The sequence below is a fragment of the Candidozyma auris genome, chromosome 1, assembly GCF_003013715.1.
Source record: "Candidozyma auris chromosome 1, complete sequence".
NCBI lineage: Eukaryota > Fungi > Ascomycota > Pichiomycetes > Serinales > Metschnikowiaceae > Candidozyma > Candidozyma auris.
In genome coordinates this window covers 1335785-1362181 of record NC_072812.1, presented here as the reverse complement: position 1 = coordinate 1362181, position 26397 = coordinate 1335785, and the positions used below count along the sequence as shown (strand labels likewise).

Sequence of the window (26397 nt, the reverse complement as noted above, 5' to 3'; positions counted from 1 at the left end):
ACAGTGTGGGCACAATTTGTCTGATCTAGGCAACGTGGGATCGGAGCCTATGTCTTGCACAACTCCGGCTGTCTCTCCAATATTGGTGATAAGCTCATGGCGATACACTTTCGGGTTCTCAGCCAACTCGGTGTAGTCACAGTTCCGGCAGGAATAAAGAAGCCTAGCGTTGTCCTTATCCTCTCTGGGGTACAACATATTGTTGCACTCAGCACAGAACCGGAAGGAAGCCATCTTTGAGCCTTGATGTTAATTGATCAAATGCGTTTGAACTCTCGTGTTGGAATTGGTAGGTGCGCGACCAGCATGAAGATTGTCAACTATTATCACCGAAAGGTGTCCACCATTTTTTGAATATAAATGTAAAAGTATGTGAATTCTTTTAAGCCTACAATGACTTCAAGCTGGCCAGAATCGACTTAAGGCATCAATAGGTCTTGTTCAGTTAGCTGAATAAGGTTTTAAGTCTGACACCATTTCATCGAGGTTGAGGCTAGAATAAACGTAGACGTTTCAAGTAATCTACCATTTTGAAGGAGGATGAAAAGATCAATTATTTTCGTTTCTATAGCTCCTAAACTTGTATGTGCCAGGAGGACTTGGTCTACTACTATCGTGGCACCCGTGCCTCCTGGATATTGAGAAATCTCATAGAAAAAATTTTCGATTTACTAGTGAATAGTCAAGTCAAGCCATGTTGCGCCAATCTCTCAGACCAGCCTCTAGACTTCTTGCTAGAAGCAGTATTCGTACCACGGTCCGCTTCAATTCGGCTGCTGCCGAGAAAGCTCCCGTGGACCCAAAGATTTCCGCCATCGTTGACCAGATCTCCACGTTGACCTTGTTGGAAACCTCTGCATTGGTTTCTGAGCTCAAAGACAGATTGAATATCTCTGACATTGCACTTCCTGCTGCTGGCGCTGCCCCAGCTGCTCCTGCCGCTCCAGTTGAAGAGGAACCAAAGGAAGTTGTGGAGGAGAAGACTATCTTTGCCATTAAATTACAAGAGTTTGATGCGAAGGCAAAGCCTAAGATCATCAAAGAAGTAAAGGGCTTGTTAGGCTTGTCTTTAGTTGAATCTAAAAAGTTTGTTGAGGCTGCGCCTAAGGTGTTGAAGGACAACGTTGCTAAGGAGGACGCTGAGAAGATCAAGGCTACCTTGGAAGGTTTGGGTGCTAAGATCGTTTTGGAGTAAACTTTGCACTCACCATAAGCTCTAAATAATTGAACAACCTGTACATATACGACACATTTGAGGTTATGTTGTTGTAGTAGACCCTGCGGTGAGTACATACATATCCGTGTGTCTGTTACTACTACTTCGCACTGGTGCACCTAGAGAACTGCGATCCCTTAATGTATAAGGTTCCTCTTGAATTCGACCGTACAAAAACTTTCAGAAGGCGCGGAGATATCAAGCCGTGGCTCTCAAAGCAACTTGCACGGCAGAATCTCAAAGTGGTCATCGAAAGATCCGATCACATCAAGATTGTGTTTAGATGCCGCCACAGCTCCGTGCACTGTCCATTTCGAATAAGAGGTAACTACTCATTACGAACCAAATTATGGTCATTAGCAGTCATAAACGAGCTACATGATCATCCCGTCGAGAATGGAATTCTTTTGTCTAAAAAAGAGCTCGAAGAATATCAAACACCTGACATGTTTGTTGCCCCCAATGGCAAACCACATCCTGGCATTCACAACACTGCTTCACACTACCTAGATAAAATTGTGAAGAAAATGAGCACCGATCTTGCCAGACTTGTTTCGGTGAATATTTGGCAAAATCACAACCTTTCACATGAACAGAAAGAGACAGCAGTGGCTAGATTTGTGGCTGGCATGGTAGACGAATACCTCGGAGAGGGACCCAAGTCAAACACGGCGCCGGTAATACCACTTTCACCTTTGCTTAACGAACCAGATATGGGTACTCAGCTACCAGCATTAGCTGTTTCAACTCGTCTGACGGGACCATTACCACCATTTAATTCCCTACAGAACAACCTTCCACCACTGCCTGGACTTCAAACGGACTCTACAAAAACACTCAATCCAACCCAATTACTTAAAGCTGCTACCCATGACCTACGAGAGTTTAAGGTAGACAATATTGGGGCCCCTTCAATGCTGCTATCCCTGCTTACGTTTCCTCAAGGAGCACCTTCTCCTGGTGATAAGATTGATGGCGGGCTAATAGGAAATTTCAACCTGATAAATTATCCCGGCTGGTGATTGATGATCTGGCGAAGTCTTGTATGCTCACATACTACATTGGCGTCCAGCACCCATCAGGAGAGGATAAAAACCTGTCAAACATTACAATATAGACGACATAATCACCAATAACGAATTGAATGAGACATTTGAAACATAGGCCATTATTTATGCTACATTTGATCTTTTTTGCAAATACGTATCACACGTGACCGCTGTTCTACTGAATGCGAGGCGAAGGGCTCAACGGCTCCGATACCTTACGTTGTGGCCTTCTTTATCTTGTAATGATTCTCGAGGACGGCTTTCTGACTTCTGCACTTGAGGACTCTGTGTTAGTGATCCCAACTATTGCAGTTGGAAATTTACCTCAATTGTCGACTGATCTACTACTACACACATTCAATTTTCAAAAAGTGGCCACTCTTAATGATGAGTTTCTCTTTCCATTTGCATCTCCTGTCGACCATTCTATCATGAAGCAACAGCCAGCCGGCATTTCGTTTGCAATTGAAGTATATTACAGCATCGACCATCATGTCACCTTGGTTCAACAAAGATCGCCAATCATTCCTGGTTTCGTCGAGAGTCATGTTAAAGAAGTCATCGTCCAGTTCGTCAAAGCCGCCAATCCTCAGCATGTCTTAATTTTGGATTCATCCGATAGTGCTTTGGTAGAAGGAATGCCTCAAGGCAACGTGCAAGTACACACGAGTGAGGATCTTTTACGTGAGTCGTTTCTGTCACTTTTGATTGACAAGGATTCTGCAAGAGTGTTCTCTGATGCTGAAAGTCGTTTCTCTGAGCAGACAAGGGCCCTTGAGAAGCTTCTCAAACCATATGCTAATATCGTTGTCTTGGAGTCATTCGTCTACGAGGGAGACAACTTCTTCGATGCCAAAGCTCTAGCTAGCAAAGTAGTTGAGATGCTCAATCTTCCCAAAGCAGTCTTTGAGACACCTGCAAGTTGGCTTGGAGTCTACGGCGACAAGCCAATTCCTCTGGCAATGGAAGATGGCCTCTACGGATGAGATATGTCTAGCACACGAATGATCATTGATTGTCGAGGGCATACTGAATAGCTGCTGTGTATCCGTACGCACCTAAGCCTGCAATTACGGCAACAGACACATCCAGGAGATACAGATGGTGTCTGAAAGGTTCTCTGCGATGTACATTAGTGATGTGAACCTCAATGAATGGCACAGCAATGCCCAACAAAGCATCTCTAATGGCAACTGAAGTGTGCGTGTAGGCACCAGCATTGATCACAATGAAATCGACCTTTTCTTTGGCGGCTTGATGTATTCTGTCAACTATATGTCCCTCTGTATTACTCTGGAAAGCAAGCACCTCAGCACCGTATTTGCTAGCCTGATCCTTGGCTGCTTGTTCAATATCGACCAAAGTCGTGGTGCCATACTTTTCAGGCTCTCTAGATCCAAGCAAGTTCAAGTTAGGACCGTTGATGAGTAAGATTTTTTTAGCCATTGGTGATATTCTGCAGAAGTGTTGATCTTCAGAGATTTGATTTTTTGCGAGCACTAATCTGCAGCCGAGACTGTTGGCAGCCTTCTCGTAAAGACGAGGTCTGAGATGTATATTGAGCAGAATTTTAAATTATGTCATTGTAAAACTCTCTCAATATAAGACATATATCTATTGGCATGAGAGAATAATAAAAGAGATATACATATCTTCTTTTAAATCTATCTTAGCTTAGTGTCATCCGAAAACTCTGACGAGTTCGCGTTATTTTTGAATATTTGGAATTGAGGTTTGATACAAGCAACTACAATGACAAAACCATCAGTTGAGCAAACCACCATATCTGGGCACCTACCTGTCAAACTTGAAGATGAGAGCAGACCTGACTTCAACAAAGAAAAGTCTTGGACGTTTACGAAAACGGTCAACCCAAAATGGAAACAAGGCTCAGGTGCCACACTGGAGGAGTGGTGCAATTACAAGAAAATCGAGATTGATCCACTGAGTTCTTCCCGCTCGCCTTCCGATAACTACAAGTTGTTGATCTCAGCCATCGTGCCTCGGCCAATTGCGTTTGTCTCGACTCAGGGCAAAAATGGCAAAAGGAATCTTGCACCCCTTTCTTACTTCAATTTGATGAACAGCGACCCACCAATCTTCGCTTTGGGTATCAGCGGCAGCAAGGCAAATCCAAAGGATACTCTCAAAAATCTTATAGAGACCGAGGAGCTTACTATTAATATTATCAATGAGTGGTTCATTGAGGCCGCCAACTTTTGCGCCGTGAACGCTCCGTATGAGGTTGACGAGTGGCTCTTGAGTGGGTTGACCCCATTGAATTGCAGCATTGTTAAACCACCTCAGGTTGCGGAGAGCGCTGTCAGTATTGAGGCGAAGTTGGTTGCTACTCACGAATGGGAACTGAGGATCCATCCTGGAAAGGCTACGGGAGTGATGTGCATAGTGGAGGGAGTAAAAATCCATGTTCGAGAAGATTTGTTAAACGAGGAGCAGAATAAGGTTGATCTTGCTGGCTTGAGGCCTGTTACCAGGTTGGGAGGCATCACATACGCGAGAGTGAGCGAAGGTTTCGAGATTCCGCGCCCTGACTACGCCAGCGACGTAACAAAATAGATTATGTTAGATCCAACCGGCAATACACTGTGTTATCTCCCAGCCGCGCTCGGCAGGTAATACAGCCGATGATATGGGGTAAACACCGCACAGCGCTAAGTAGCAACGCATGTCCTAACTGCGCATACATCTACAGATTCAAGGACTTCAGCTAGATATTTCAAGGAAGTTCCTGAATAGGTTTGATATTGAGCCTTGTCGCTTAAAAGAGGTTGCCTTTCGATTCCGGCGCATTGACACCCGCGTTGTTTTTTTGTCCCCAAGAAGACTCCGCACATCCACAAAGAGCTAAATCCGCTACTAATCTCCGCAAAGGCACCAGCGGTTAGTAATCATACCGGCCAAGCACGGAGAAAATGTGCTTCGAAGACGATCTATATTTCCTGCGACCAGGCACATTGGCGAGTTCTCATGTACTTTTCATATGGATGGTCCTGTCTAGGGCCCAAATAACTGAGGGCCAGATTGATGCATGGGTGCACCGTTACCGACCCCTCACAAGAGCCGAGGTAGCCCACAAATATAATAGATCAGATTTTTCACGTAACAACTTACTTTTTCTTCATTTTTCACTTTTCTTAAATACTCATTTTAAGTAATCAGCCATGATCTCGCTACTTCCAATCGCACCGCAAAGTATAATGGATCACATTAGGAGCATTATTCCGTTGGATGCAAATCTATTCAAGGATGCGGTTCCCCTTCCAAATACTAAGGAGCCTGGGTACTCCGCCATTTACAGAAACAAGGCATCTGTTAACGGCTTGATCAATTTGCCCCATCCTGCTCTCACAACTTTGTACGAGACGTACGAATGTTCCGCCACGGTCTATGCTAATAGGAAGGCCATAGGTGTGCGCAAGAAGCAGGCAGACGGTCTGTTTGGCCCCTACGAATGGGAAACTTACGCTCAAGTATCAAACAGAAAGAGAAACTTTGGATCAGGCATTCTTTATTCGTTGAAAAACAATAAATTCAAAACTCAGTCCGAAGCTCATTTGAAGATTGACAATCACCACAAGGTGGTTGCAAAAGGTGAGATGTCCTTTGTTCTCTCCCAATTCTCCCACAATAGAAAGGAGTGGCTCCTCTCCGACTTAGGATGTGTAAACTTTTCAATCACAAACACATGCTTGTATGATACCTTGGGACCAGAGACCTCGAAGTACATCTTGGCATTGACTGAGTCACCAGTGGTGGTGTGCTCGAAGGATAAGCTTGAGCGCTTGATCAACCTCAAAAAAGATAACCCAGAAGATTTAGCAAATTTGATTTCTCTTGTGTCCATGGATCCTCTCGATGCTCTGGAGTCTGCGCGTCTCAAAAGCCAAGCAGAAGCGCAGAACATTGAATTGACTGAATTTGTTGAAATTGAGAGACTTGGCGAAGCCAATTTGATTCCGGATATTCCGCCTACTCCCCTGACCGTATATACCATCTCATTTACTTCGGGTACCACTTCAAATCCAAAGGGTGTGGTGTTAACGAATCGAAACGCTGTATCGGCGCTAACATTCTGTTTGAGCAGCGTAAAGACCAGGAATTTGAATCCTCGGGCTTATAGCTTCTTACCGCTTGCTCACATCTTTGAAAGAATGACGAACCAAGCTGCATTTATGATGGGCGCTGAGATAGGTATGCCTCAATCACCTTCACCTTTGACTCTTCTCGACGATGTGATGCAATTGAAGCCAAATGCTCTCAGCTTGGTTCCTAGAGTTTTGACCAAACTTGAGGCTGCACTCAAAGCACAGACTATCAGGAATGAAGAGAAACCTATGTTGCGTCGTTTGTTCACAAATGCAATCAATACCAAAATCGAAAGGCAAGCTTCTGAAGATGGCGCCGATGGCTCTCATCTCATCTATGATCGCTTGATTGCCGTTCTTCGCAAGAAGATTGGCTTTGACAATGTCACCAATATTGCCACAGGTTCTGCCCCCATATCACCGGAAACAGTGAAGTTCTTGAAAGCAGCACTTAACACAGGTGTCTCGCAAGGCTATGGCTTAACAGAATCCTTTGCTGGCGTTAGCAGTTCGCTTCAATTTGAAGCCGTTCCAGGATCCTGTGGAGCTATATGTGTCACTACTGAAATGAGACTCAAGGATCTTCCAGAAATGGGCTATACTGCTGATGACTCGATTGGCCCTCGCGGAGAGTTGTTGCTTAGGGGTCCACAAATCTTTACTGAGTACTATAAGAATCCTGAAGAGACTAGAAAAGCTTTAGACGACGAAGGCTGGTTTCACACAGGCGATGTTGCTCGTTTAAATCCAGAAAATGGCAGAATCTACATCATAGACAGAGTCAAGAACTTTTTTAAGTTGGCCCAAGGCGAATACATCACACCGGAGAAGATAGAAAATACTTACCTTTCATGTTTTCCCTTGACGACACTGTTCTATGCACACGGCGATTCTCTCAAAACTTACCTAGTTGGCATCGTTGGTGTAGATCCAGTGGCTATCAAGACTTGGTTGGCATCGAGATTTGGTTACAATGAGAATGAGCTTGAAGATAGCAATAAACTTGTTGAAATTATGAACAAGAAAGAAGTGAAGACTAAATTCTTGATCGAGGCAAATGCATCAGTATCCAAGTTGTTGCATGGGTTAGAGAAGTTGCATAATATTGAAATTGGAATTGACCCATTGCGGGTCGAGGATGGTGTGGTTACACCAACTTTCAAGATAAAGAGAGCGAATTGTTTTGCTTTCTTTAAAGAACGCTTAGAGAAGCTCTACGAGGAGGGCTCGTTGATAAGAAACGAACGCTTGTAGAACCTGCCTCGATATCAAGTGACCGTCAATGATTTATATTTAGATATACTTATATGGATTGAGAATTCCGTTGGGATCATAATGCTCTTTGACTTCTTTGATCATCTTGATCTCTATATCGCTCTTCGAGTAGCCAATGTAGTTCTTCTTCTGGAATCCAAGACCATGCTCCGCAGAGATGGAGCCTTTGTTTTGCTGAATCCATTCATAGACGAAAGGTTCCAACTGCTTTTCAACGTTTTTGGTGTATTCACGAACGCAAACGTTCAAATGCAAGTTCCCATCACCAATGTGACCATAACCTATTGCCTCGATGACAGGCTTGGACTCATCATCAAAATCGACAAGGCCAGCGCTTCCCAATCTATCAGATGCTGCCTCGACCAAGCCATACAAGTTCTCCAATGGGATGGAAACATCGTACTTATAAACACCGCCACCATGAGCAGATGCTTCTGGAATAGATTCCCTCCAAGACCACAAATTACGAAGCTGAGTCTCGTCTTGAGCAATAATACCATCATCCACGAGACCTTCCTCCATGGCATTTCCTAAAAAGGTCTCGATCTTCTCCATGTCATGATCTCGGTTAGAACCGCTGGTCTCGATTAACACATAAAAGGGATATTCTCCAGACTCAATGGGATGATCAGCCTTCAAATAGCGAGCGGTCAAAAGTTGGGACTTACCGTCCATGAACTCGAAGGCAGAGAGAATCTCAGATAACTCCCTGCGCGCACCAACAAACACTTTTTGCACGGCTTCGTAAGATGAAACGGCCAAGAATGCAACATTAGTCGCAGTCGGTCTTGCTGGACATAACACAGATACACCAGTGACAATACCCAAGGTACCTTCAGAGCCAATAAACAATTGCTTCAAATCGTAGCCCGTGTTGTCCTTTCTTAAGGCATCCATAGAGTTGTATATGGTGCCATCCGGTAAGACAACCTCTAATCCTAAGACGGAGCCATGCAATGAGCCATATCTCAACAATCTGAGGCCACCGGCGTTTGTGGCCACCACTCCTCCAACATGACAAGATCCTTTCGCTCCCAAGTCAAGAGGAAAGATGTAACCCTTCTCAGCTAAAAATCCGTCAGCATTCTCCAAAATCACGCCGGCATCGCATTTCAAAATACCACTGACATCGTCAAAAGATCTAATTTTGTTCATGTTTGCGAGCGAGATGATGATCTCATCAAAGACTGGGTTGGAGCCACCCACAAGACCAGTGTTACCACCCTGAGGAACAACTGCAAGCTTTTTGTCATTACAATACTTCAAAATCTGAGAGACTTGCTCAGTAGTCTTGGGTTTTAAAACCAATCCTGATTGACCTTTGTACTTTCTCATCCAGTCTTCGTTGAAGAAATCGAGATCTTCGGCGTTGGTGATAACATAATTGTCACTTCCCAAGACTTGACGAAAGAAGCTGACATCGGTTTCGTCCAACTTCTTGTATCTAGAGTCTCTTTGTACCTTGTCCTTGTACGTCACTGCTGTGAGCGGCACGGTTTTGCTAGCCAAATTCATGGGAGTGATGGAAAATAGACGCCCAGGTAGAAGCGCTCTGCTTCGATATAAGTTCGCCAGCCTAGCGATGACCAAGCCTCTTCTAAACATTTGCAGTGAAAGTTTATCAGTTGAAGCCCACTAATCTGAAAAATTCACCCGCATAGACATCATTAAATGCACTCATGATACTCACGGTACTGCATGCATGTACTGTTAGTATTCACAAAATCCCAAATTCCTGCAAAATCAGAAGCGATTGTAGATGTGTATAGATCTTCTATAATAATCATGAAGCACAAGACAAGCTTTCCAAAAGCAACATCTTTATGTATTACATTGTATGGTGCGCGTGTGTTTGCTTTTCACTTGTACAGATTCCTTTTACTTCATTGGCTGGCACAGAGCGGTAAAGTCTGATCAGCGCAAATTACCAGCTGATCGTAAGCAATAAAGTTGTAATGATGCCATTCTAATACTAACCTGTGTATCGCATCACGAAAGGGCCATAACTGTAGGGAAAACGTGTATTGTTTAATTAACAGGTTTCTTTAAACAATTTCCTCGGCTTTACGAAGGCTGTCGAAGGATGTATTGGTGATGTGACGAAAGCGCAGTGAGCCAATTGGGCTTCCTCCGTACCATCGAGTCACGATTATAAGCTTATTGATGATATTGTGCTGCTCTAAATGCTCTAATAATTTCGCCCCAGCTCCCTTCTCGCCATTATCATCGAAACCCTGCTGAATGTTGATATATTGTAAGCCTAGTTCAGGTTTACTCTTGTTCAGTCGTTGCCCAATGTTTACCGGCGTCCTGACTGCTTCTCCTGTCCGCCAAGCTATGATATGCGGATGGCTTGCACTTTTCGTGATTTTTCGATGTTGCTGGAGAAATTGCCGGAGTATTTCTGGTATCTCATCGGGTGTACTCAACGAGGTATGGCGAGCTTGGAACTTCGACTTTCTGTCCATTATGACCCTCGACTCATACCAATTGGTGATCGTACTGAGACGTCCATTTAAATAATGCAATCTGACAAAACCAATCCTCATTAGACTTTTCCCTTCATCTTCAAGTGAAGAAATATGAAAGAATTTATATAATCATCTGATACTATTCGGGTTGTGAGGTTCGCACGCACGTATGTACAAAACTTATGTGAAAATCTCACGATTACAGGATAGACCCACTAGTGGAAATGATCTACTTGAAGTCGCTTCTTAACGTCATCGATAACTCAGGCGCTCAAGTTGTCGAATGTATCAAGGTACTTCGTCACGGTCCTAAGAATTTCGGGAGAGTCGGTGACCAGATCACCGTTGTGGTAAAGGAGGCTAGACCTCTTTCATCTGCCATCACAGGACAAAGTTCCAGCAACAGAGTCAAGCGAAGGGATATCTGCCGAGCCGTTATTGTGAGAACTAAAGCACCATTTAGAAGGCCTGACGGCTCCGTTGTTCGTTTCGACGACAACGCTTGTGTATTGATAAATCAGAATGGTGAGCCTTTGGGATCAAGAATATCCTCCGTTGTGGCCAAGGAGTTGAGGGATTTGCAATATAATAAGATTGCCACACTTGCGCCTAAAACCTTCTGAGCTTTTTGTCACTCCACATGTAAATACTCAATGACATAGAACGATCATGGTAAATCGTAAAGTTGTACGTAGTATCGTGATAAAGAGTTGCCAGATCCATTTGGAGTTTGCCCATCAAAACTTATACTAAGATTCGACCTCTATAATCTTCAAGAGGATCAAGGGTGTTTCGAGGGACGTTAAACTCCCAGTGCCTTTCCAATATAATCGTTTCGCAGCCGTGATGGTGTTGAGTTTGAGCGCTAGGAGATGTACAGTGCACATTCTTCTTCAATACGAGTTTCAAATGATCACCTCAACCATCACTAAAATCAAAAAGAGTAAGAAAGAAGAAAGAAGTAAAGAAGATCAATGTTTTTGGGTCAAATAAAAAAGGAACCGCTACTGCTCTATACCTCTCAAGGGTATCGCGCTGGAAGTCTATGCACGCATTTTTCACACAAATTTTCCTGGCTCACATCAGTCACCACAAGACACATATTACGAGTTCTGTTCGACATGGCCGAGGTCGTTAATGGAGTGAACCAGCTCTCGGTTGACGAGAAAGCGAAGAACAAACCTCAAGCTGCTCCAAAAAAAGAGAATAAGAAGACCAAGCAGCCTCAGAAACCTTTAATTTTGGACCCACCACCAGCTTTCTTGGATTATAGAATTAAGATCTTCGATGAGATTAAGGCAAAGCATGATGCTGAATTTGCTGCTCAGGAGAGAAAGCCCATTAAGATCACATTGAAGGATGGGTCTGTCAAGGAAGGCACTGCCTTTGAGACAAGTCCTTTCGATATCGCCAATGGCATTGGTAAGTCGTTCCTCGAAAGACAAGTTATCTCCAAGGTAAACGGTGAGTTATGGGACTTGGAGAGACCACTCGAAGGCGACGCTCAATTGGAATTCTTGGACTTCGATCATCCTGAGGGTAAGATGGTTTTTTGGCATTCCTCCGCCCACGTATTGGGTGAAGCCTGCGAGAACCACTACGGTTGTCACTTGTCTTACGGTCCACCAACTGAAGATGGCTTCTTCTACGACATGTCTATCAACGGAGGCGAAGGTGTCGTGTCCCAGGAAGACTTCGGCAACATCGAAAAGGTTTCCACTAAGGTCATCAAGGAAAAGCAAAAATTCATCAGACTCGAGATGACCAAGGAAGAATTGTTGGAAATGTTCAAGTATAACAAATACAAGGTCAAGTTTATCAGCGATAAGGTTCCAGATGGAACTTCTACCACCGTGTACAGATGTGGTCCTTTGATCGATTTGTGTAGAGGTCCTCACATCTTGCACACTGGTAAAATCAAGGCCTTCAAGGTGTTGAAAAACTCTTCCTCATACTTTTTGGGTGATGCGAACAATGACTCTTTGCAAAGAGTTTACGGTATTTCGTTTCCTGACAAGAAGCTCATGGACGAGCACTTGAAATTCCTTAAAGAAGCCAGTGAGAGGGACCACAGAAAGATCGGAAAGGAACAGGAGTTGTTCTATTTCAACGAGGTTTCTCCAGGCTCTGCTTTTTGGTTGCCTCATGGTACCAGAATATACAACACCCTCGTCGACTTGATTAGAAGCGAATACAGACAGAGAGGTTATGAAGAAGTCATCACTCCAAACATGTACAACACCAAGTTGTGGGAGACATCTGGTCACTGGGCTAACTATAAAGACAATATGTTTTCTTTCGAGGTTGAGAAAGAAACTTTTGGCTTGAAACCTATGAATTGTCCAGGCCACTGCGTCATCTTCAAGAGTCGTGAGAGATCCTACAGAGAACTCCCATGGCGTGTCGCTGACTTTGGTGTGATTCACAGAAATGAGTTCTCTGGAGCTCTTTCTGGTTTAACCCGAGTTCGTCGATTTCAGCAGGACGATGCTCACATTTTCTGTCAGCAAGACCAAATAGAGCAAGAAATTGCCGGTGTTTTTGACTTCTTGCAGAGAATTTACGGTATTTTTGGTTTTGAGTTCAAGATGGAGTTGTCCACTAGACCGGAGAAGTATGTCGGTGACTTGAAAACTTGGGATGCCGCCGAGAAGAACTTGGAGAATGCTTTGAACAAGTTCATGGGTGAAGGAAATTGGGAATTGAATCCAGCTGATGGTGCTTTCTACGGGCCAAAAATTGATATCAAGATTAGTGATGCTTTGAAGAGATGGTTCCAGTGTGCTACCATCCAGTTGGATTTCCAAATGCCTCAGCGTTTCGACTTGGAGTACAAGGCTGATTCCAACGAAAAGGAGAACTCCACTGCCAGGCCAGTAATGATTCACAGAGCCATTTTGGGTTCAGTGGAAAGAATGACTGCTATCTTGACCGAGCATTTCAAGGGTAAATGGCCCTTCTGGTTGTCCCCAAGACAAGTCTTGGTTGTCCCAGTTGGTGTGAAATACTTTGACTATGCAGAGTCCTTGAAGGAGAAATTGGTCAAGCAATATGGATTTTATGCTGATGTCGATCTTTCTGGTAATACCTTGCAGAAGAAGGTTAGAAGCGGACAGTTGTTGAAGTATAACTTCATCTTCATCGTGGGTGAGCAAGAGCACGCCGAAGAGAGTGTGAATGTCAGAAACAGGGATATTCAAGAAGAGCAGGGTAAGAATGCAACAGTAAAGTTTGACGAGGTTGTCAAGCAGTTGATCAGGTTGAAGGAAGAGTACAGAGCTGACAACAAGTTGATATAATCGTGCAGCGTATAGAAAATTAGGGTTTACATTGTAAATTTTGTATCGATTTAACAAACCGTCTTCAATCTCGGCCGAATTGCATCCTAGCTAAAGGCTATTGGCATTGGGCAGCTTTCGTCTGTTTCTCCTGCAGAAACTACATGCGTCGTCTATATGTAAAGCAATGGTACCACTATTTCACTTGCTATCAACTGGTCTATCAATCCTTACCACAAATATATATTGACATTTTTCTAACATGTCCTCATCTGACACAGAACAGGCTCATGGCGAGCATGTAAGCAAACATGCGCACAGGTCTTTGGGACTTGATCCGTTCAGAGATCAAGCGAAGGTCATAAAATTCTGGGAAGCTGATCACCTATTAAAACCCCAAGAACGAAAACAGATCGCCCAAGACCTTGATGCCTTCGGTCGTGCCTCTGCCTCTTGGGCGCTTGCATCATCCATGATTGTGCTCTTTGTGCCCACCATTCAAGATCGCCTAATAAGATACAGAGCAGGCAAGCCAACCAATTTGCCTAACAACGTGCCAATTAAAGCGCCGCTTTTCAAATCTCCTTTCAAGTCAATCTTCTTAAGTATCATCACATTTGAAGTGATGATGAACATCAATTTATATACATACTTTCAGGTAAAGAGGAAAGACATGGCACTGCTAGCAGCTAGCGAAACCCCGCCAGATAAATTCACCAGAATGAAGACCGTGTGGGATTTAATTCCCATGACTCATGCCCCATTTTGGGCGAGGTATTATGACCTTACCAGTAAGAATGCCTCCTTCATAATGCGTGATCCCAGGACATTGACAAAAGATGATCTTCACAAACCACACTATATCCCAGAAGCTGCTCAAAGGAGGCCCATTGGTTTTGGTAACTCCACAAAACAGGAACAAACCGATGACAACTCAGAATGGAAGCATCTCCGTGACATAAACTTTCCAAAAAGCGAGGTACCAGAATCCACGCTGCAAGAACAACTGGATGAAGCTGACGATGTGTTTCCCATAGCCGAAGAATCCAAACCAAAGAGTAGGTGGGATGAGATCCGCGAGGGAAAGTAAAATAGCATTCTAATTGATAACTCTGCAGGCTGTCAGAAAACGTTCCACCCGTTATGTGCGCAAGTAGATCTTGGCTCCAGGCTTTTCGTTTTCAAAAGATAAGTCATGTAGCCCCCTCTTATTTGAAGTAATCTCGACTTTGAATCATGAAATTAAACTACAAAATCATATGGGCGATTGGCCGGCGAGCGCCTAACTCGTGCAGTATACGCCTACAACATTTCGCAGCTACATAGCAACTGAAGAAGAATGCCGCCATCCGCATGGGATTGATGAGGTTGATCCGAGCTCCATTGGTTATCAATCGTTCACGTACAGCCCTATACCTCATAAGGCCGTATTCGAAGAAAACCGATCCTACTCCTAAGTGGTTCTATTGTTCTGACGCTCCCTTGACGAGACCTGAATGGTTTGAGTATACAGATGATGAAAAACCGAAAAAATTCATTCCCTTCTCTGAACATGACGAGAAAAAGCTAGAGAAAGCGTACAGACAGAAAGCAAGTTCTGTGGAGGTGAAGGAAGATCGTTTGTTTGAAGTAGATCTAAATGATATGGTTCTCTCTCCTGTTTATTGGGAGGGTCCCACATACGAAGTGAGAAGAGGAATTTGGTTTCAAAGCGATGGAACGCCGCTCTCAAGTAAAGTGGCGAAGAAGATCGAGGAAAATTACCTTCGTCGACGCCCTACTTTGCATACCAACGAGGATAAATCGTCCAATGGTAAGCAGTCCAAGGATGCGGTTGCAAAATTCAATAAGGAGATTAAGGAGCTTAAGGACAAGGTTTCCTCTGACACAATAGACTTCTCAAAAGAGAAAGATGTTGCTGAGTTAGGAGATGGCGAAGCTGTAATATATTTTGACAAGACTCAGGCAGCCTTGTTTCCCTCCGGCATCAATACTTTGCAGTTGGACGTCATTCGCAAGTTGGGGTCAAAAAGCGGGACACTAATGGGTGTGACTTCAATCCAGCGAGGCTTCTCTGATGATCTCAACTCAAGTATCATCGACAGTATCAAATCTCCACCAGTGCCTTCGTTGACGGACATTTTCCTGAAAGAGGTGTCGAACCTATTCTCCCTGCAAAAGCTGCAAGACAGCATTTCGGCTCAGAATATCAAGGAGGATGAAATGCTTCAGTCTGTGATGGAGTCTGATTTTGAGGATTTGAAGACGACTAGGGAAACTGATAGACAAATCGATCATCTCATGCTATGTGTTCATGGTATCGGTCAAATCTTGGGACACAAGTATGAGTCTGTAAATTTCACTCACAGCACCAACGTATTGAGATCTACAATGAAGGAAGTATATGAAAATGAAGACAAGTACAAAAGGCTTGCCCATGGGGATTCTTTCGACGAAAATAACAAGCAGCATGCCTCAAACAATAGGATTCAAACCCTTCCTATTACTTGGAGACACAAGGTATTGTTTCACCCCAGAAAACGTATAGATGATTCGGGAAACCTTGGAGACAAGCGACTCCCCAGTTTATCTGACATTAATGTGGATGGGGTGAAACCTCTTAGAAACATTGTTGGTGATGTTATCCTTGACGTACTTCTCTACTACGAACCAAAGTTCAGAAACCAGATTTTAAAAATTGTAACCGAGGAGCTCAATAGAGTGTACAGACTTTACAAAGAGAGGAATCCGGACTTTAATGGAAAGATCCACATTTTGGGTCATTCTTTGGGATCTGCAATTGTCTTCGACTTGGTGTCAATGCAAAGAGAGGGAGACCATGAGTATAAATTAGATTTTGATGTCGAAAACCTCTTTTGTGTGGGTTCCCCTGTCGGTATGTTCAAGTTGCTTCAAAGAAAGAACATCGTATCGAGGTTGAGCGTTCACGATGACTTTGATCCACTGAATGATGAGCTCAAAATGACATCGCCCAAATGCAAAAATTTATATAACTTGTTTCATCCGTGTGACCCAATTGGTTATCGAATGGAACCTCTTGTGAAGCCAGAATTCTCCAATATGAAGCCCGAAGAAGTCCCCTTCGCATTGAACGGTTTCAATACGCAAATAAAGAGTTTGACAACTTTTGGGGATGAAGTGCAACAAAAAATATTCTCTAATTGGTTTGGATCTAAAAAGAACGGGAAAGCTCTTAAAGAAGTCAAAGATGGAGAACCAAAGGCCTCCATTGCAAATGAGAACGCCTTGGGCGATATCATCACGACCTTAGCAAGTCCGATCTCTAATGGCAAGAGCGACACCGAAGATGAGGAAGTAACAGATAAATATCTTTCCAGAAGCGATGTGAATCTATTAACGGAGTTGAACCGTACCGGGAGGATTGACTACTCATTGCCAACTGGAGTTTTTAGCATTGCGCTCATATCAGCAATTAGTGCACATGTGTCATACTTCGAAGACTATGATACCGCAGGTTTTGTTATGAAGGAAATCCTTTCTTGTTCGAGCAATCCTGTTGACACTAAGAAGGTTCAAGTATATAAAGATTTATAGCCTATTCAGAGAACAACGTTCATTCGACTAGAAGATCATCAATGCTTTGTTCAGCATCGTGCTTTATCAACTCAAGCATACCCGAAGGCAAAATTGGCTCGTCTTTGGAGTCCATGACGTACCTAAAGGGCATCTCTGTCGACTCGTGCTTGCTGAATTTGATCTCTGGATAATCGATAAACTTGATATTCTCAAACTGCTTTTGCTCCTCAATGATCAGCTGAGTCACTCTGATGGCTGTATCAGTTGTCATTTGCAACTCACCTAAACGGCGACCAGCAAAGCCATACTTTTCTCTTAGTATTCCAGTTCTGTCAATTCTTGGGTGAGAACCCAAGATTCCCCCGAAAACAAAGTATTCAAATTTCGATCGATCCTCAGGCACTAAGTCTGTTGTAGCAGCGGGGTCTAGAAGACACACTTTAGAGCAATCTATTCCGCCGTCGATTGTTACACATTCCTTTGTGGTCCACCGCAAGCCTATGTCAAGAAGTCTTTGCGGTATGTCCTTTTCCGTCGTTCCATCTGGTAAGGAGGTCAAAATAAGATTATCGGGACCAACTTCACGAAGGATCTGAGAGTACTCGAGTATGACCCATTCAGAAAAACCCTCCTCCATATGCTCAATTATGTATTTCATGGTGACTGATTAAAGCTCGAACTCAATTATATTTCGCGATGAGCACCTAATATGCTACTACAGATAGGGTAGTCGTTGTGAACAGTCATTACTAATTACCCTACAGTCAATTATTTCTTGCAACACGAGCCTGAGGTCTTTTCGAATGCCAATTGAGATGTCTTGTCAACATCGAGAGTGCACTCATCATGACCCACCTTCCCAGCTTTCACCTCAGTTGTGGTTCTCGCATAAGAAGGCTTAACATCGAGACAGGGATTCTCCGTAAAAAAGTGTCTTGGACGCAACATAAGATCAAAAATTTCTGTAGGCATGACTGGGAAATCCTCAGGTGCTGGAAAATGGGTGATTCCAAATGTGTGGAAGAAAAGAATGTCTGTGTTCTCGATGACGTCTTTGCCATCCCCAATCCATTCTCTCATTCCTCTACTTCCATCTCCAGACCATTGAGCAACGTGATCACCAGATGGGTATAAACGACCGTAGCCCAATCCCTCGTCCTTGTAAGGAACGACTTGAGTAGTCCATGCAGCCCACGGGGCTCTCTTCTTGACAAGGGAGCCATCTTTAGCTAAAAGAGGAGGTGTGAATGTGGACACCAACTTGTAAGATGAAGGTTTGCCGGAGTATGGGTTGATGTGGGTTGGGTTGAAAATATCCCAAGTTCTCGCAAAAGTTGGGTGGGTAAGAGAGTCTTTCACGCTCTTGAAAACGGTCTTCTCAGCGCAGAAAGCATTACCATAAGCATTCTCTGGAGAGCCTGTAGCCCCAGGGCCTGAGATAGAGTCTGAGGTTGCAGCAGAGTTATTGTCGCCATCGATACGAGGGTCCAATCTTAAGGAAAATAAATGTTGATGGTTGTGAGCATTCACCTGAGGATACACTTGAGTTCCCCATGGGCCAGTTTCCTCTCCCTCGGCACAGATGTAGGTGTTAAGAATACCGGTCAACCTAATCTCGAGCTTGATCGTTCCATCTTGTCTCAAAATCCAGTACAAACAGTATTCATAATTAGCTGCTGTGAAGATCTGAGAGATGATCAAGCGCTTACCTCTTGTGACAACTGTGGTCCTAAAATCGTCTCTGAAATCGGAGTGCTTGAATAAAACACCGTCATCCTCCTCGTGGATACACACAGCATTCTTGATAGTCAAAGGTTCTCCCTCCTTATCTGTAAAATGTGCATCGAGGTAATGGATCACACCCTTGCAATCACATCCGAGAGAAAGTGGATTGGTGCAAAGCCCAGCGCCATACTCTCCAATGTCTAAAGCGTGCTTTCTTTGGTGAGGATAATCAGGGCATCCGTAAGGAACAATCATCTCAGACAATGATATTCTATGAAACATAGGTCTCATCTTGCCATGATCGTTATAGTTCATGTCAGAGAGAACGATGCCCTCTCTGTAATTGAATCCAATATGAAAGTTGAAGTTTGACCATTGCATAACGTTTCCATCCATGGTGAATGAAACACCGTCTGGTTGAGTGATGTTAATCGGCTTGGCGTCATTCCGGAAACCTGATGGATTCTCTTTAGTGCCAAACTTCTCAGAGATATGTTTAGGATGGAATGAAGAGTGCTTGTGCTTAGAAACCTTCCTTCTCCTGGCGGGTATATCGATAAACACCACCTTGCCCTCATTCATATCCACAATAGGACAGAAGTCTAACGGATGAGAGTAATGAGAGTCATCTTCATGAGATCGCCAATACATTAAAGCCTGCTGAAGTCTTCTAGATGACCCCCATCTCTCGTCATAACCAATAGTCCAGGCATCGCAGTAGACGTTCTTCATGTCCTCCTTTGGGATTCCCAGGATAATACACTGTTCGATAACACGTGGATCGTTTCTGACAATTTCCTCAGTGCTCTGAAGGTCTTGTGGAGTCAAAATTGGCTGGACTCCTGAGGTCGCTTTGGATTCTACCACGGTCAAGGAGGGTATATCAACGACACCTTCATGAACTCCAACGTGGCTATTTTCTGTGACCACAAAGTATGCCAATCTTGGTGGCTTAAATCCATTCTTCTCCTTCCAATCGTAGTATATCTTCTTGGTAGGTTCCCTAAGTGTGATTGTGTTGAAGATAACATTGGTGTCCTTGTAATGGCTGCGAACTACCTGTGAGACTGCCTTGATCTCCTGGGTGGTGAGTGGATCCAAAGGGTGTGGTGGAGACACAGGAGGCAGAGTGCTAGCAGTTGCGTGGAGGGAGAGTTGGCTTAGTCTTTCCATAATTTACCTAGAGTTGTTGAAACTCGAACATTGGGACGTTTTATCACGTATTTAACCCACAGAGATTATGGAACGGAATGCCGCATTTGGCAGCCAGTTCCTGATAAGCCTTCACACAGATACACCTTATCAAGCCACGGAATCCGATATGAAGTTTAAGCCCTTGGCTCCAATAAACGATTGTATTTTGCGAGTCAGAATGGCCTATCTGACCCGCATCTGCGTTTGGTACTTGATTGTCCCAAGTTGGTAGCAACTTGCGATCAAAGCGATGAATCAGGTAAAGGACTTCTGTAACACAGACGGAGTCCAAGGGTCATCTTCGATTTATATCCTACTTTACATTAGCGTTATATAGTTCATTACTGACTGCTTGAGAAGCGGCATCACAGTACATTGTTTATGACGCCATTTTGTTTCGAATCGTATAGTGTACAACAACACCTTTAAATAGTGGTGACAACACCGCTATCCAAAGCATTATGATCCAGATCGAATCATCCATCGCTCTTGCAAACACGCTTATCAGTTGCTGCAAAACTTCACTCAATGCAACACTTTCGGATGATTGATGAGAAAAGACATTGTCAAGTAAAAATTCTGCCATGGCGCTGGTGACAAAATTAAACTGCTTCGGAATACCCGCCACAATGACGCTATCTAGTCTCTGATTTTGTTGAATGAGTGCTGTCGCCTTGTACATGTACACCATCATCACGTCCAGCGCGAGAGCCCAGAAAACTCCCGCGACCACTATCAAGCCAGTCCCGTAAAGCCAGCAGAAGTTCGTCCAGACTTGCACTCCGTTAGAAAACAGGCGACATGGGACTGACAAATTCTTGATACATGTGAAGCATGTTTTGGCCAAGGCAAATGCAAACATGCTCCATAATATGTGGTCCGTGACAATACTGCAGCCATGGTACTCGTATATCGTATGAGAGAAGGCGAGGAGCCAGTTGGCAGGCCAAAAGGCGACAAAACAGGAGAGAATTCCTGTCATCGTGAAACAATTGCCAAGAAAGTCTTGAAATCTGACGCTGCGATGTTTGGTATGGTTGAAATGCACGGCTCTGTACAATTTTTCACCCGACTCTTGGCCACGCCCATGGTAGAGCGAATCATCCAAACATTCAAGGCCCTTTTCTGTGGATGATCCGATGCTATAGTATAGACCGAGAATGAATGCCAATGCAACGATGCCTAGCAGATGACTAACTCGAATCGCATGGCGGAGAATGTCTTCCACCAGCAGAATCGGAGCCGAGGCAAAATCAAAATCTGGTGTCGGTATGAGAACGCCCAGAGGCATTATTGCACATGCTAGAGCGTAAATTGCTGAAGAAGAAACGATGGTGATGAAAATGCAGTTTATTCTGGCACGTTTGAGCGGAAGCCCTTTGTAGGCGTAAAGCATCGTTAGACTCGATGCAATAGATGCAAGCGTAAGGAGCGCATGGAGTCCGCTTTGGTGAAAATTCATTAAGGGACAGGGAATCGAGGTGGTATGGATTGAGTCCAACAGACTGAAGCACAAATGTAAAAGGACAAATATTGAGTATGTTCAATTGCACGCAAATGTGTCTTACTTATATACGAGCCTCGCGTATATAAGGTTAGGAGCGATGGAGTTCCCGAAGGAGCAAGTGTGCAACAGAATTTTACATCTTAGAGGGAGGATTATATTAAAAAGGGCCGCCTTCTCAGGGCCTGCGTCAAGTGTAGACAATGGACGGAGGATATTCCCCTTTCATTATGCCCATTACAGATGGCCAATCACTCGGTCTGTTCTATATTGGTGACCTCTCGAAGCACTTCCCCATTATTAATCAAATTACAAAGATTACGCGCATAAAGGTTGCCCTGCTCTAACGCAAAGCAAAGCTTCCGGAAGTTCCGTGTAGCACTCAGTGAGGTGAGAAAACGCTTTGTGAGTTGGAGCACAAGTGCGTTTGCTCTCTGCAACAGCAACAAGTTCGATGCAAACCTGGAGTTGTTCCTTCATTCGCCACAAAGCAAAGTGGTGACAGGAAGGTGACGGTAGCCGGAACATTCGGAGCTGCGAAAACCTAGGCCACTCGGGTACATAGTGAAAAAAAAAGTGAAGGGAAACTTTTCGCTGTATGCACGTAATATACTAGTCATCAGTGACCCCGAAGGGGATTAAATAGCAGCCGCACCGGGATGGAACCGAAGGCTTTTCTCGCTATGTAAAAAATCTCTCGCCAAGTGAGACATTTAAGTTGCAGCGGCAATAGCTTTTAACCGATCTAACATACCGTCTTAATCTTTATCTAAGGAGTACTATATTTCCGCAACCACATCTTCTGACCATGTCTCTCATACCAGCGAATTCTACAATGATACAAAGCAAGTACGTTTACTATTATTATGAACAATAATCCCGACGCTATAGTATGTGAGGGCCCAAATTCGCTTACAACTTGTCGTAGTACTCCTCGTAGCCTGGAACCTCAGGTTTAAGACCAGAGTGGATTCTCTTCTTCTGGACGATTTCACCTGGCTTGGAGGATGGGTCGGTTGGGTCACCGTTCAACACGGCCCAGTGGTCGAAAATCAACTGTGGGAAAGCCTGACCACCAGTAGCCTGTCTCAATTGACCAGAGAAACCGAAGGACTCGTTAACTGGCAAGTAAGCCTTGATGGTGAACAATGGAGTACCTGGTCTCTGCTCCTCAGAGACGACCTGACCTCTCTTCTTGTTCAAAACAGAGTAGATACCACCAATAGCGTTCTCAGGACACTGGATCTCAACCAAGAAGACTGGCTCCTGAATAGCTGGCTCGGCCAACAAGATAGAAGCGTAGGTAGCTCTTCTCATGGTTGGGATGATCTGACCACCACCTCTGTGGATAGCATCAGCGTGCAAGGTAACATCCAAGATGTTAACTCTGACGGATCTAACGTTCTCACCGAAGATAGGACCTTCCTTAGTAGCCCACTGGAAGGCAGCGACGACAGAGTCCTTAATTTCGTTCAAGTACTGAACGGCCTTAGTCTGGTCAACAACCAAGTTAGGACCGTTACCGTCAGGACCGAAACACCAGATCTTTCTGGCGTCAGCAACATCCCAACCGTGGTTGTCAGCCAAGATTCTAGCTCTGGCCTTGAAGTCATCTCTTGGGTTGATGACACCGTTCTCAATGTCCAAGGAGGTCTCCTCGTCAATTGGCTGAGCCTTGACATAAATTCTGTTATGCTTGTTAGGAGACTTGGACAAGGCAACCATGGAGGACTCGGCCTGAACAGTCTCTCTGTAAGAAACAATTGGATCGGTCTTCTTCAATGGAATACCAGCGTGGTCGTTCTCCAAATCGTTCAAGCAAATTTCCAAGTGCAACTCACCAGTAGCAGCAACAATGTGCTCACCGGACTCATTGATGGTACAGACAACACATGGGTCAGACTTAGACAATCTCTTCAAACCCTCGACCAACTTAGGCAAGTCGTTGGCGTTCTTGACTTCGACAGCAACCTGCACAACAGGAGAGACAGAGAACTTCATGACCTTCATGTTGTGGGCGGTCTCAGAAGTGGTAAGAGTACCAGACTTCAACAAGAACTGGTCAATACCAACTAAACCGACGATGTTACCGGCAGGACAGTCGTCAATCTGCTCGACCTTACCACCCATCATCAAGACGGTTCTCTGGATAGACTTCAAGAACAAGTCTTCCTTCTTACCGACCTGGTAGTTAGGACCCTGAATTCTGATCTTCTGACCAGACTTGACGGTACCAGCGAAAACACGACCGAAAGCGTAGAATCTACCCTTATCAGAGGTTGGAACCATCTTAGAGACGTAAAGCATCAAGTCAGCCTTAGGGTCACAGTTTCTGATGGCCTGGCAGTGCTCGTCGTCAGATGGACCCTCGTACAAGGTCTCAGCTCTGTAAGCCTGAGCAGTAATTGGAGATGGCAAGTGGATGACAATCATCTCCAACATGGCGTCGGCAGCTGGCAAGAACTTTCTCATGACGACCTTCAACAAAGCCTTACCCTCCAAGTCCTTTTCGTCACCCTTCAAGTTGATCTCCAACTTCTCCAACAAGGTTGGGATCTCGTCCTTCTTGAAGTTCATGATAGAAGAGAACAATCTAAAGATAGGGTCCAAAACGAACATGTTGAAAGCTCTCTCCAACTGCTTTCCATCAGCGTCCTTGTCCTTGTTGGTCCACTTCTTGGTCTTAGGGTTAAAGAAAGAGTCACCCCACAATCTCTCCATCATCTTCTGTCTGTCGACACCGAATTTCTTGGAGTATCTGTTGGCGAATTGTCTAACAGTGAAGGCCCAACCGTGCAAACCGGAACCGAAAGCAACGGTACCCTTCTCTGGAGCGACCTGAACGTCACCAACAGTCTTGTCAGCGTACGTGGAGATGATGACGTTGACGGACTCAACAGTTCTGGAGAAGGACTGGTACAAGTCCTCCTTGGTGGTCTGCAATTCCAACAAAGCTCTGTCAACCTTGTTGATAATAACGACTGGCTTGATTCTCTCAGACAAGGCTTGTCTCAACACAGTCTCAGTCTGGACACAGACACCTTCAACACAGTCAACAACAACCAAAGCACCGTCAGTGACTCTCAAAGCGGCAGTAACCTCAGAAGAGAAGTCAACGTGACCTGGGGAGTCGATCAAGTTGATCAAGAAAGAAGTACCGTCAGTCTTCTGCTTGATCTCCTTGGTGTCTTCCTCAGTGAGCGAAGCGTACAAAGAGATAGCAGTAGACTTGATGGTAATACCTCTTTCCTGCTCATCCTTTCTGGTGTCCATAAATCTGGCGTCACCAGCCTTGGCGGCAGAAATGATACCAGCCTTCTGGACCAAGGAGTCAGTCAAAGTAGACTTACCGTGATCGACGTGAGCAATGACGGAGATGTTACGCACATTGGTAACCTTGTCCATCAAGCCACGGATTTGGTCAATAGTAAAAGCAACTATCCTGTTAGTATTTCGTTGCAATTGAGAGGTCATCAGATAGGACAGAGGGACCATCAAAAAGTGGCACAACTCCCCAATTTCCAAGGACCAACCCATTCGACATCAACTGCAGTCGATGCAGCAATCTACATACCCATATTGAACTTGTTGTTGGTGTTAACTTGATAACCAGGAAGGAAGAAGAGAGGAAGAAGCGTTCTTTTTTCAGCCAGAGGGTATTCGCACGAGGCCCATCTGGAGGAAAAAATTTTCTCGCAGTAAGTGAGGCGACTGCTGCGTAAATCTCAGTCCCCCAATGTTACCCGGCAGCTCTCTACTAGCGCCAGGTGAGGTCCAAGGGCCATCACCAGAAGGATATCAAAAAGAGCATGGCATTGACCATTGCTACCCAAGTTCGAATTAGTGATTGTAATTTTTTCTAAAAGAAGTTAATACTCTTGGCTCCCGGTACTCTTAATCGAGACGTTCAATACCTTGAACGTCGAGTGGAGAAGTCATTGTTCGGGGCGTATCGCCAATTTCAGTGAGGAGAGCCTGAGGGCGTAGCGAGCAGGTAAAAAGGTGAGCGCCTAGAGAGTGTCTACGCAATGCCTGTTCGCAGAAAATGGAAGGGGGTGGGTGAATGTCGTGGCGTCACCTGAGGAGAATAATGCCAGGTGATGTAATTGAGGAATTGAGGGTTAAGAAATGAATTTTATTGGTTACTGAATATGTTAGAAATTATCAATGAAAGTATTTCGTAAGGGGATATTTTGTCGATAAGCTGGGTGAGTGCAGTAGGTGGAGGGCTGATCTGGGTGCGTAGTGTTATCAGTCGTGTCTCTGGTGGGGTACATTTTGCAGCCATTTGAGTCGGAGGGTGGTGGCAAATAGCTGTCTGCGCCATGGTAAAGAATCTCGTGCAAATAGTATCGATACCAACAGAATTTCCTGATAACATCCTTGAAACTTCTTCTTTCATTCCTGTCTATTGCTAAGTGTGGAATTTCGTCACAGAGTATAGGGATTACGAGCGGATTCACTAGTTCTTAACAAACCCAGCTTCAGAGTGTTTCAATTGTGATCATGAATGATCTCCGATGCTTCTCTCATTGATTCTGTAAAACTCGCTTTGGATGGTCCTGTGTCGTTTACCAAAGTAAAGGCTGCATCCCTGCAACTACAATAAGCGTCTTGTGGCAGTCTGGGTTGTTTGTTAAGGTGTTTTGAAAGCTATTAGACGTTTAATTCTTTCAAGCGTTGACGCCATTAGTATTATTTATTTTTGCAGCTTGTATTCAATGCTAGCTCGCTGTTTTATTTTTGTTTTCAGCGTCTAAATTGAAATTTAGCATGCGCATTGAGCAAAAGTTGCAAACCGACAAACTTGAACAAACATAACGCTGATCACCGGCAATCTCAGGTATTGCCCTTTAGTACGTCAGTCGACTGATCAGCGATATCCTCCAGCAGATTTGGCCCTTATCATTGGAGCCTTTATCTTTAAAATACTGATTTGTAACTCATCTCCCCTACATACAGTTCGTGAACCGAGTCAAAGAGACCAATTCCAACTACATCTTTACCTTTGAACTCAGCCA

General features: G+C 44.4%; 13 protein-coding genes across 13 annotated transcripts; 8 read left to right on the top strand and 5 right to left on the bottom strand. All coding sequences in view use genetic code 12, as the record gives it.

Moving 5' to 3' along the window:
- Positions 1-694: 694 nt before the first annotated feature.
- Positions 695-1195, top strand: CJI96_0000626 (mitochondrial 54S ribosomal protein bL12m; the record flags this gene model as incomplete). Its single annotated transcript, XM_029034854.2, has 1 exon — positions 695-1195. The coding sequence occupies one exon, from the start codon at positions 695-697 to the stop codon at positions 1193-1195; it is 501 nt and encodes a 166-aa protein (XP_028890096.1).
- A 1252-nt stretch (positions 1196-2447) lies between these two features.
- On the top strand, positions 2448-3251 carry CJI96_0000625 (uncharacterized protein; the record flags this gene model as incomplete). The annotated part of the gene is made up of 1 exon (XM_029034852.2): positions 2448-3251. The coding sequence occupies one exon, from the start codon at positions 2448-2450 to the stop codon at positions 3249-3251; it is 804 nt and encodes a 267-aa protein (XP_028890094.2).
- Positions 3252-3273: 22 nt separating this feature from the next.
- DQD1 (Dqd1p) lies at positions 3274-3711 on the bottom strand (the record flags this gene model as incomplete). Its single annotated transcript, XM_029034851.1, has 1 exon — positions 3274-3711. The coding sequence occupies one exon, from the start codon at positions 3709-3711 to the stop codon at positions 3274-3276; it is 438 nt and encodes a 145-aa protein (XP_028890093.1).
- A 306-nt stretch (positions 3712-4017) lies between these two features.
- Positions 4018-4842, top strand: CJI96_0000623 (uncharacterized protein; the record flags this gene model as incomplete). The annotated part of the gene is made up of 1 exon (XM_029034850.2): positions 4018-4842. One exon carries the CDS (start codon positions 4018-4020, stop codon positions 4840-4842), a length of 825 nt encoding a protein of 274 aa, XP_028890092.2.
- A 605-nt stretch (positions 4843-5447) lies between these two features.
- Positions 5448-7625, top strand: FAA21 (medium-chain fatty acid-CoA ligase FAA2; the record flags this gene model as incomplete). The annotated part of the gene is made up of 1 exon (XM_029034849.2): positions 5448-7625. The coding sequence occupies one exon, from the start codon at positions 5448-5450 to the stop codon at positions 7623-7625; it is 2178 nt and encodes a 725-aa protein (XP_028890091.2).
- Positions 7626-7664: 39 nt separating this feature from the next.
- Positions 7665-9161, bottom strand: AIP2 (D-lactate dehydrogenase; the record flags this gene model as incomplete). The annotated part of the gene is made up of 1 exon (XM_029034848.2): positions 7665-9161. The coding sequence occupies one exon, from the start codon at positions 9159-9161 to the stop codon at positions 7665-7667; it is 1497 nt and encodes a 498-aa protein (XP_028890090.1).
- Positions 9162-10341: 1180 nt separating this feature from the next.
- CJI96_0000620 (mitochondrial 54S ribosomal protein uL14m) lies at positions 10342-10740 on the top strand (the record flags this gene model as incomplete). The annotated part of the gene is made up of 1 exon (XM_029034847.1): positions 10342-10740. One exon carries the CDS (start codon positions 10342-10344, stop codon positions 10738-10740), a length of 399 nt encoding a protein of 132 aa, XP_028890089.1.
- A 498-nt stretch (positions 10741-11238) lies between these two features.
- THS1 (threonine--tRNA ligase THS1) lies at positions 11239-13416 on the top strand (the record flags this gene model as incomplete). Its single annotated transcript, XM_029034846.2, has 1 exon — positions 11239-13416. One exon carries the CDS (start codon positions 11239-11241, stop codon positions 13414-13416), a length of 2178 nt encoding a protein of 725 aa, XP_028890088.1.
- Positions 13417-13657: 241 nt separating this feature from the next.
- CJI96_0000618 (uncharacterized protein) lies at positions 13658-14485 on the top strand (the record flags this gene model as incomplete). Its single annotated transcript, XM_029034845.2, has 1 exon — positions 13658-14485. The coding sequence occupies one exon, from the start codon at positions 13658-13660 to the stop codon at positions 14483-14485; it is 828 nt and encodes a 275-aa protein (XP_028890087.2).
- A 263-nt stretch (positions 14486-14748) lies between these two features.
- On the top strand, positions 14749-16971 carry CJI96_0000617 (putative carboxylic ester hydrolase; the record flags this gene model as incomplete). Its single annotated transcript, XM_029034844.2, has 1 exon — positions 14749-16971. One exon carries the CDS (start codon positions 14749-14751, stop codon positions 16969-16971), a length of 2223 nt encoding a protein of 740 aa, XP_028890086.2.
- Positions 16972-16990: 19 nt separating this feature from the next.
- On the bottom strand, positions 16991-17611 carry CJI96_0000616 (protein-arginine N-methyltransferase SFM1; the record flags this gene model as incomplete). Its single annotated transcript, XM_029034843.1, has 1 exon — positions 16991-17611. One exon carries the CDS (start codon positions 17609-17611, stop codon positions 16991-16993), a length of 621 nt encoding a protein of 206 aa, XP_028890085.1.
- A 110-nt stretch (positions 17612-17721) lies between these two features.
- AMO1 (Amo1p) lies at positions 17722-19851 on the bottom strand (the record flags this gene model as incomplete). Its single annotated transcript, XM_029034842.2, has 1 exon — positions 17722-19851. One exon carries the CDS (start codon positions 19849-19851, stop codon positions 17722-17724), a length of 2130 nt encoding a protein of 709 aa, XP_028890084.1.
- A 2437-nt stretch (positions 19852-22288) lies between these two features.
- Positions 22289-24954, bottom strand: EFT2 (elongation factor 2; the record flags this gene model as incomplete). The annotated part of the gene is made up of 2 exons (XM_029034840.2): positions 22289-24813; positions 24951-24954. The coding sequence occupies 2 exons, from the start codon at positions 24952-24954 to the stop codon at positions 22289-22291; spliced, it is 2529 nt and encodes an 842-aa protein (XP_028890082.1).
- Between the last annotated feature and the right edge of the window lie 1443 nt (positions 24955-26397).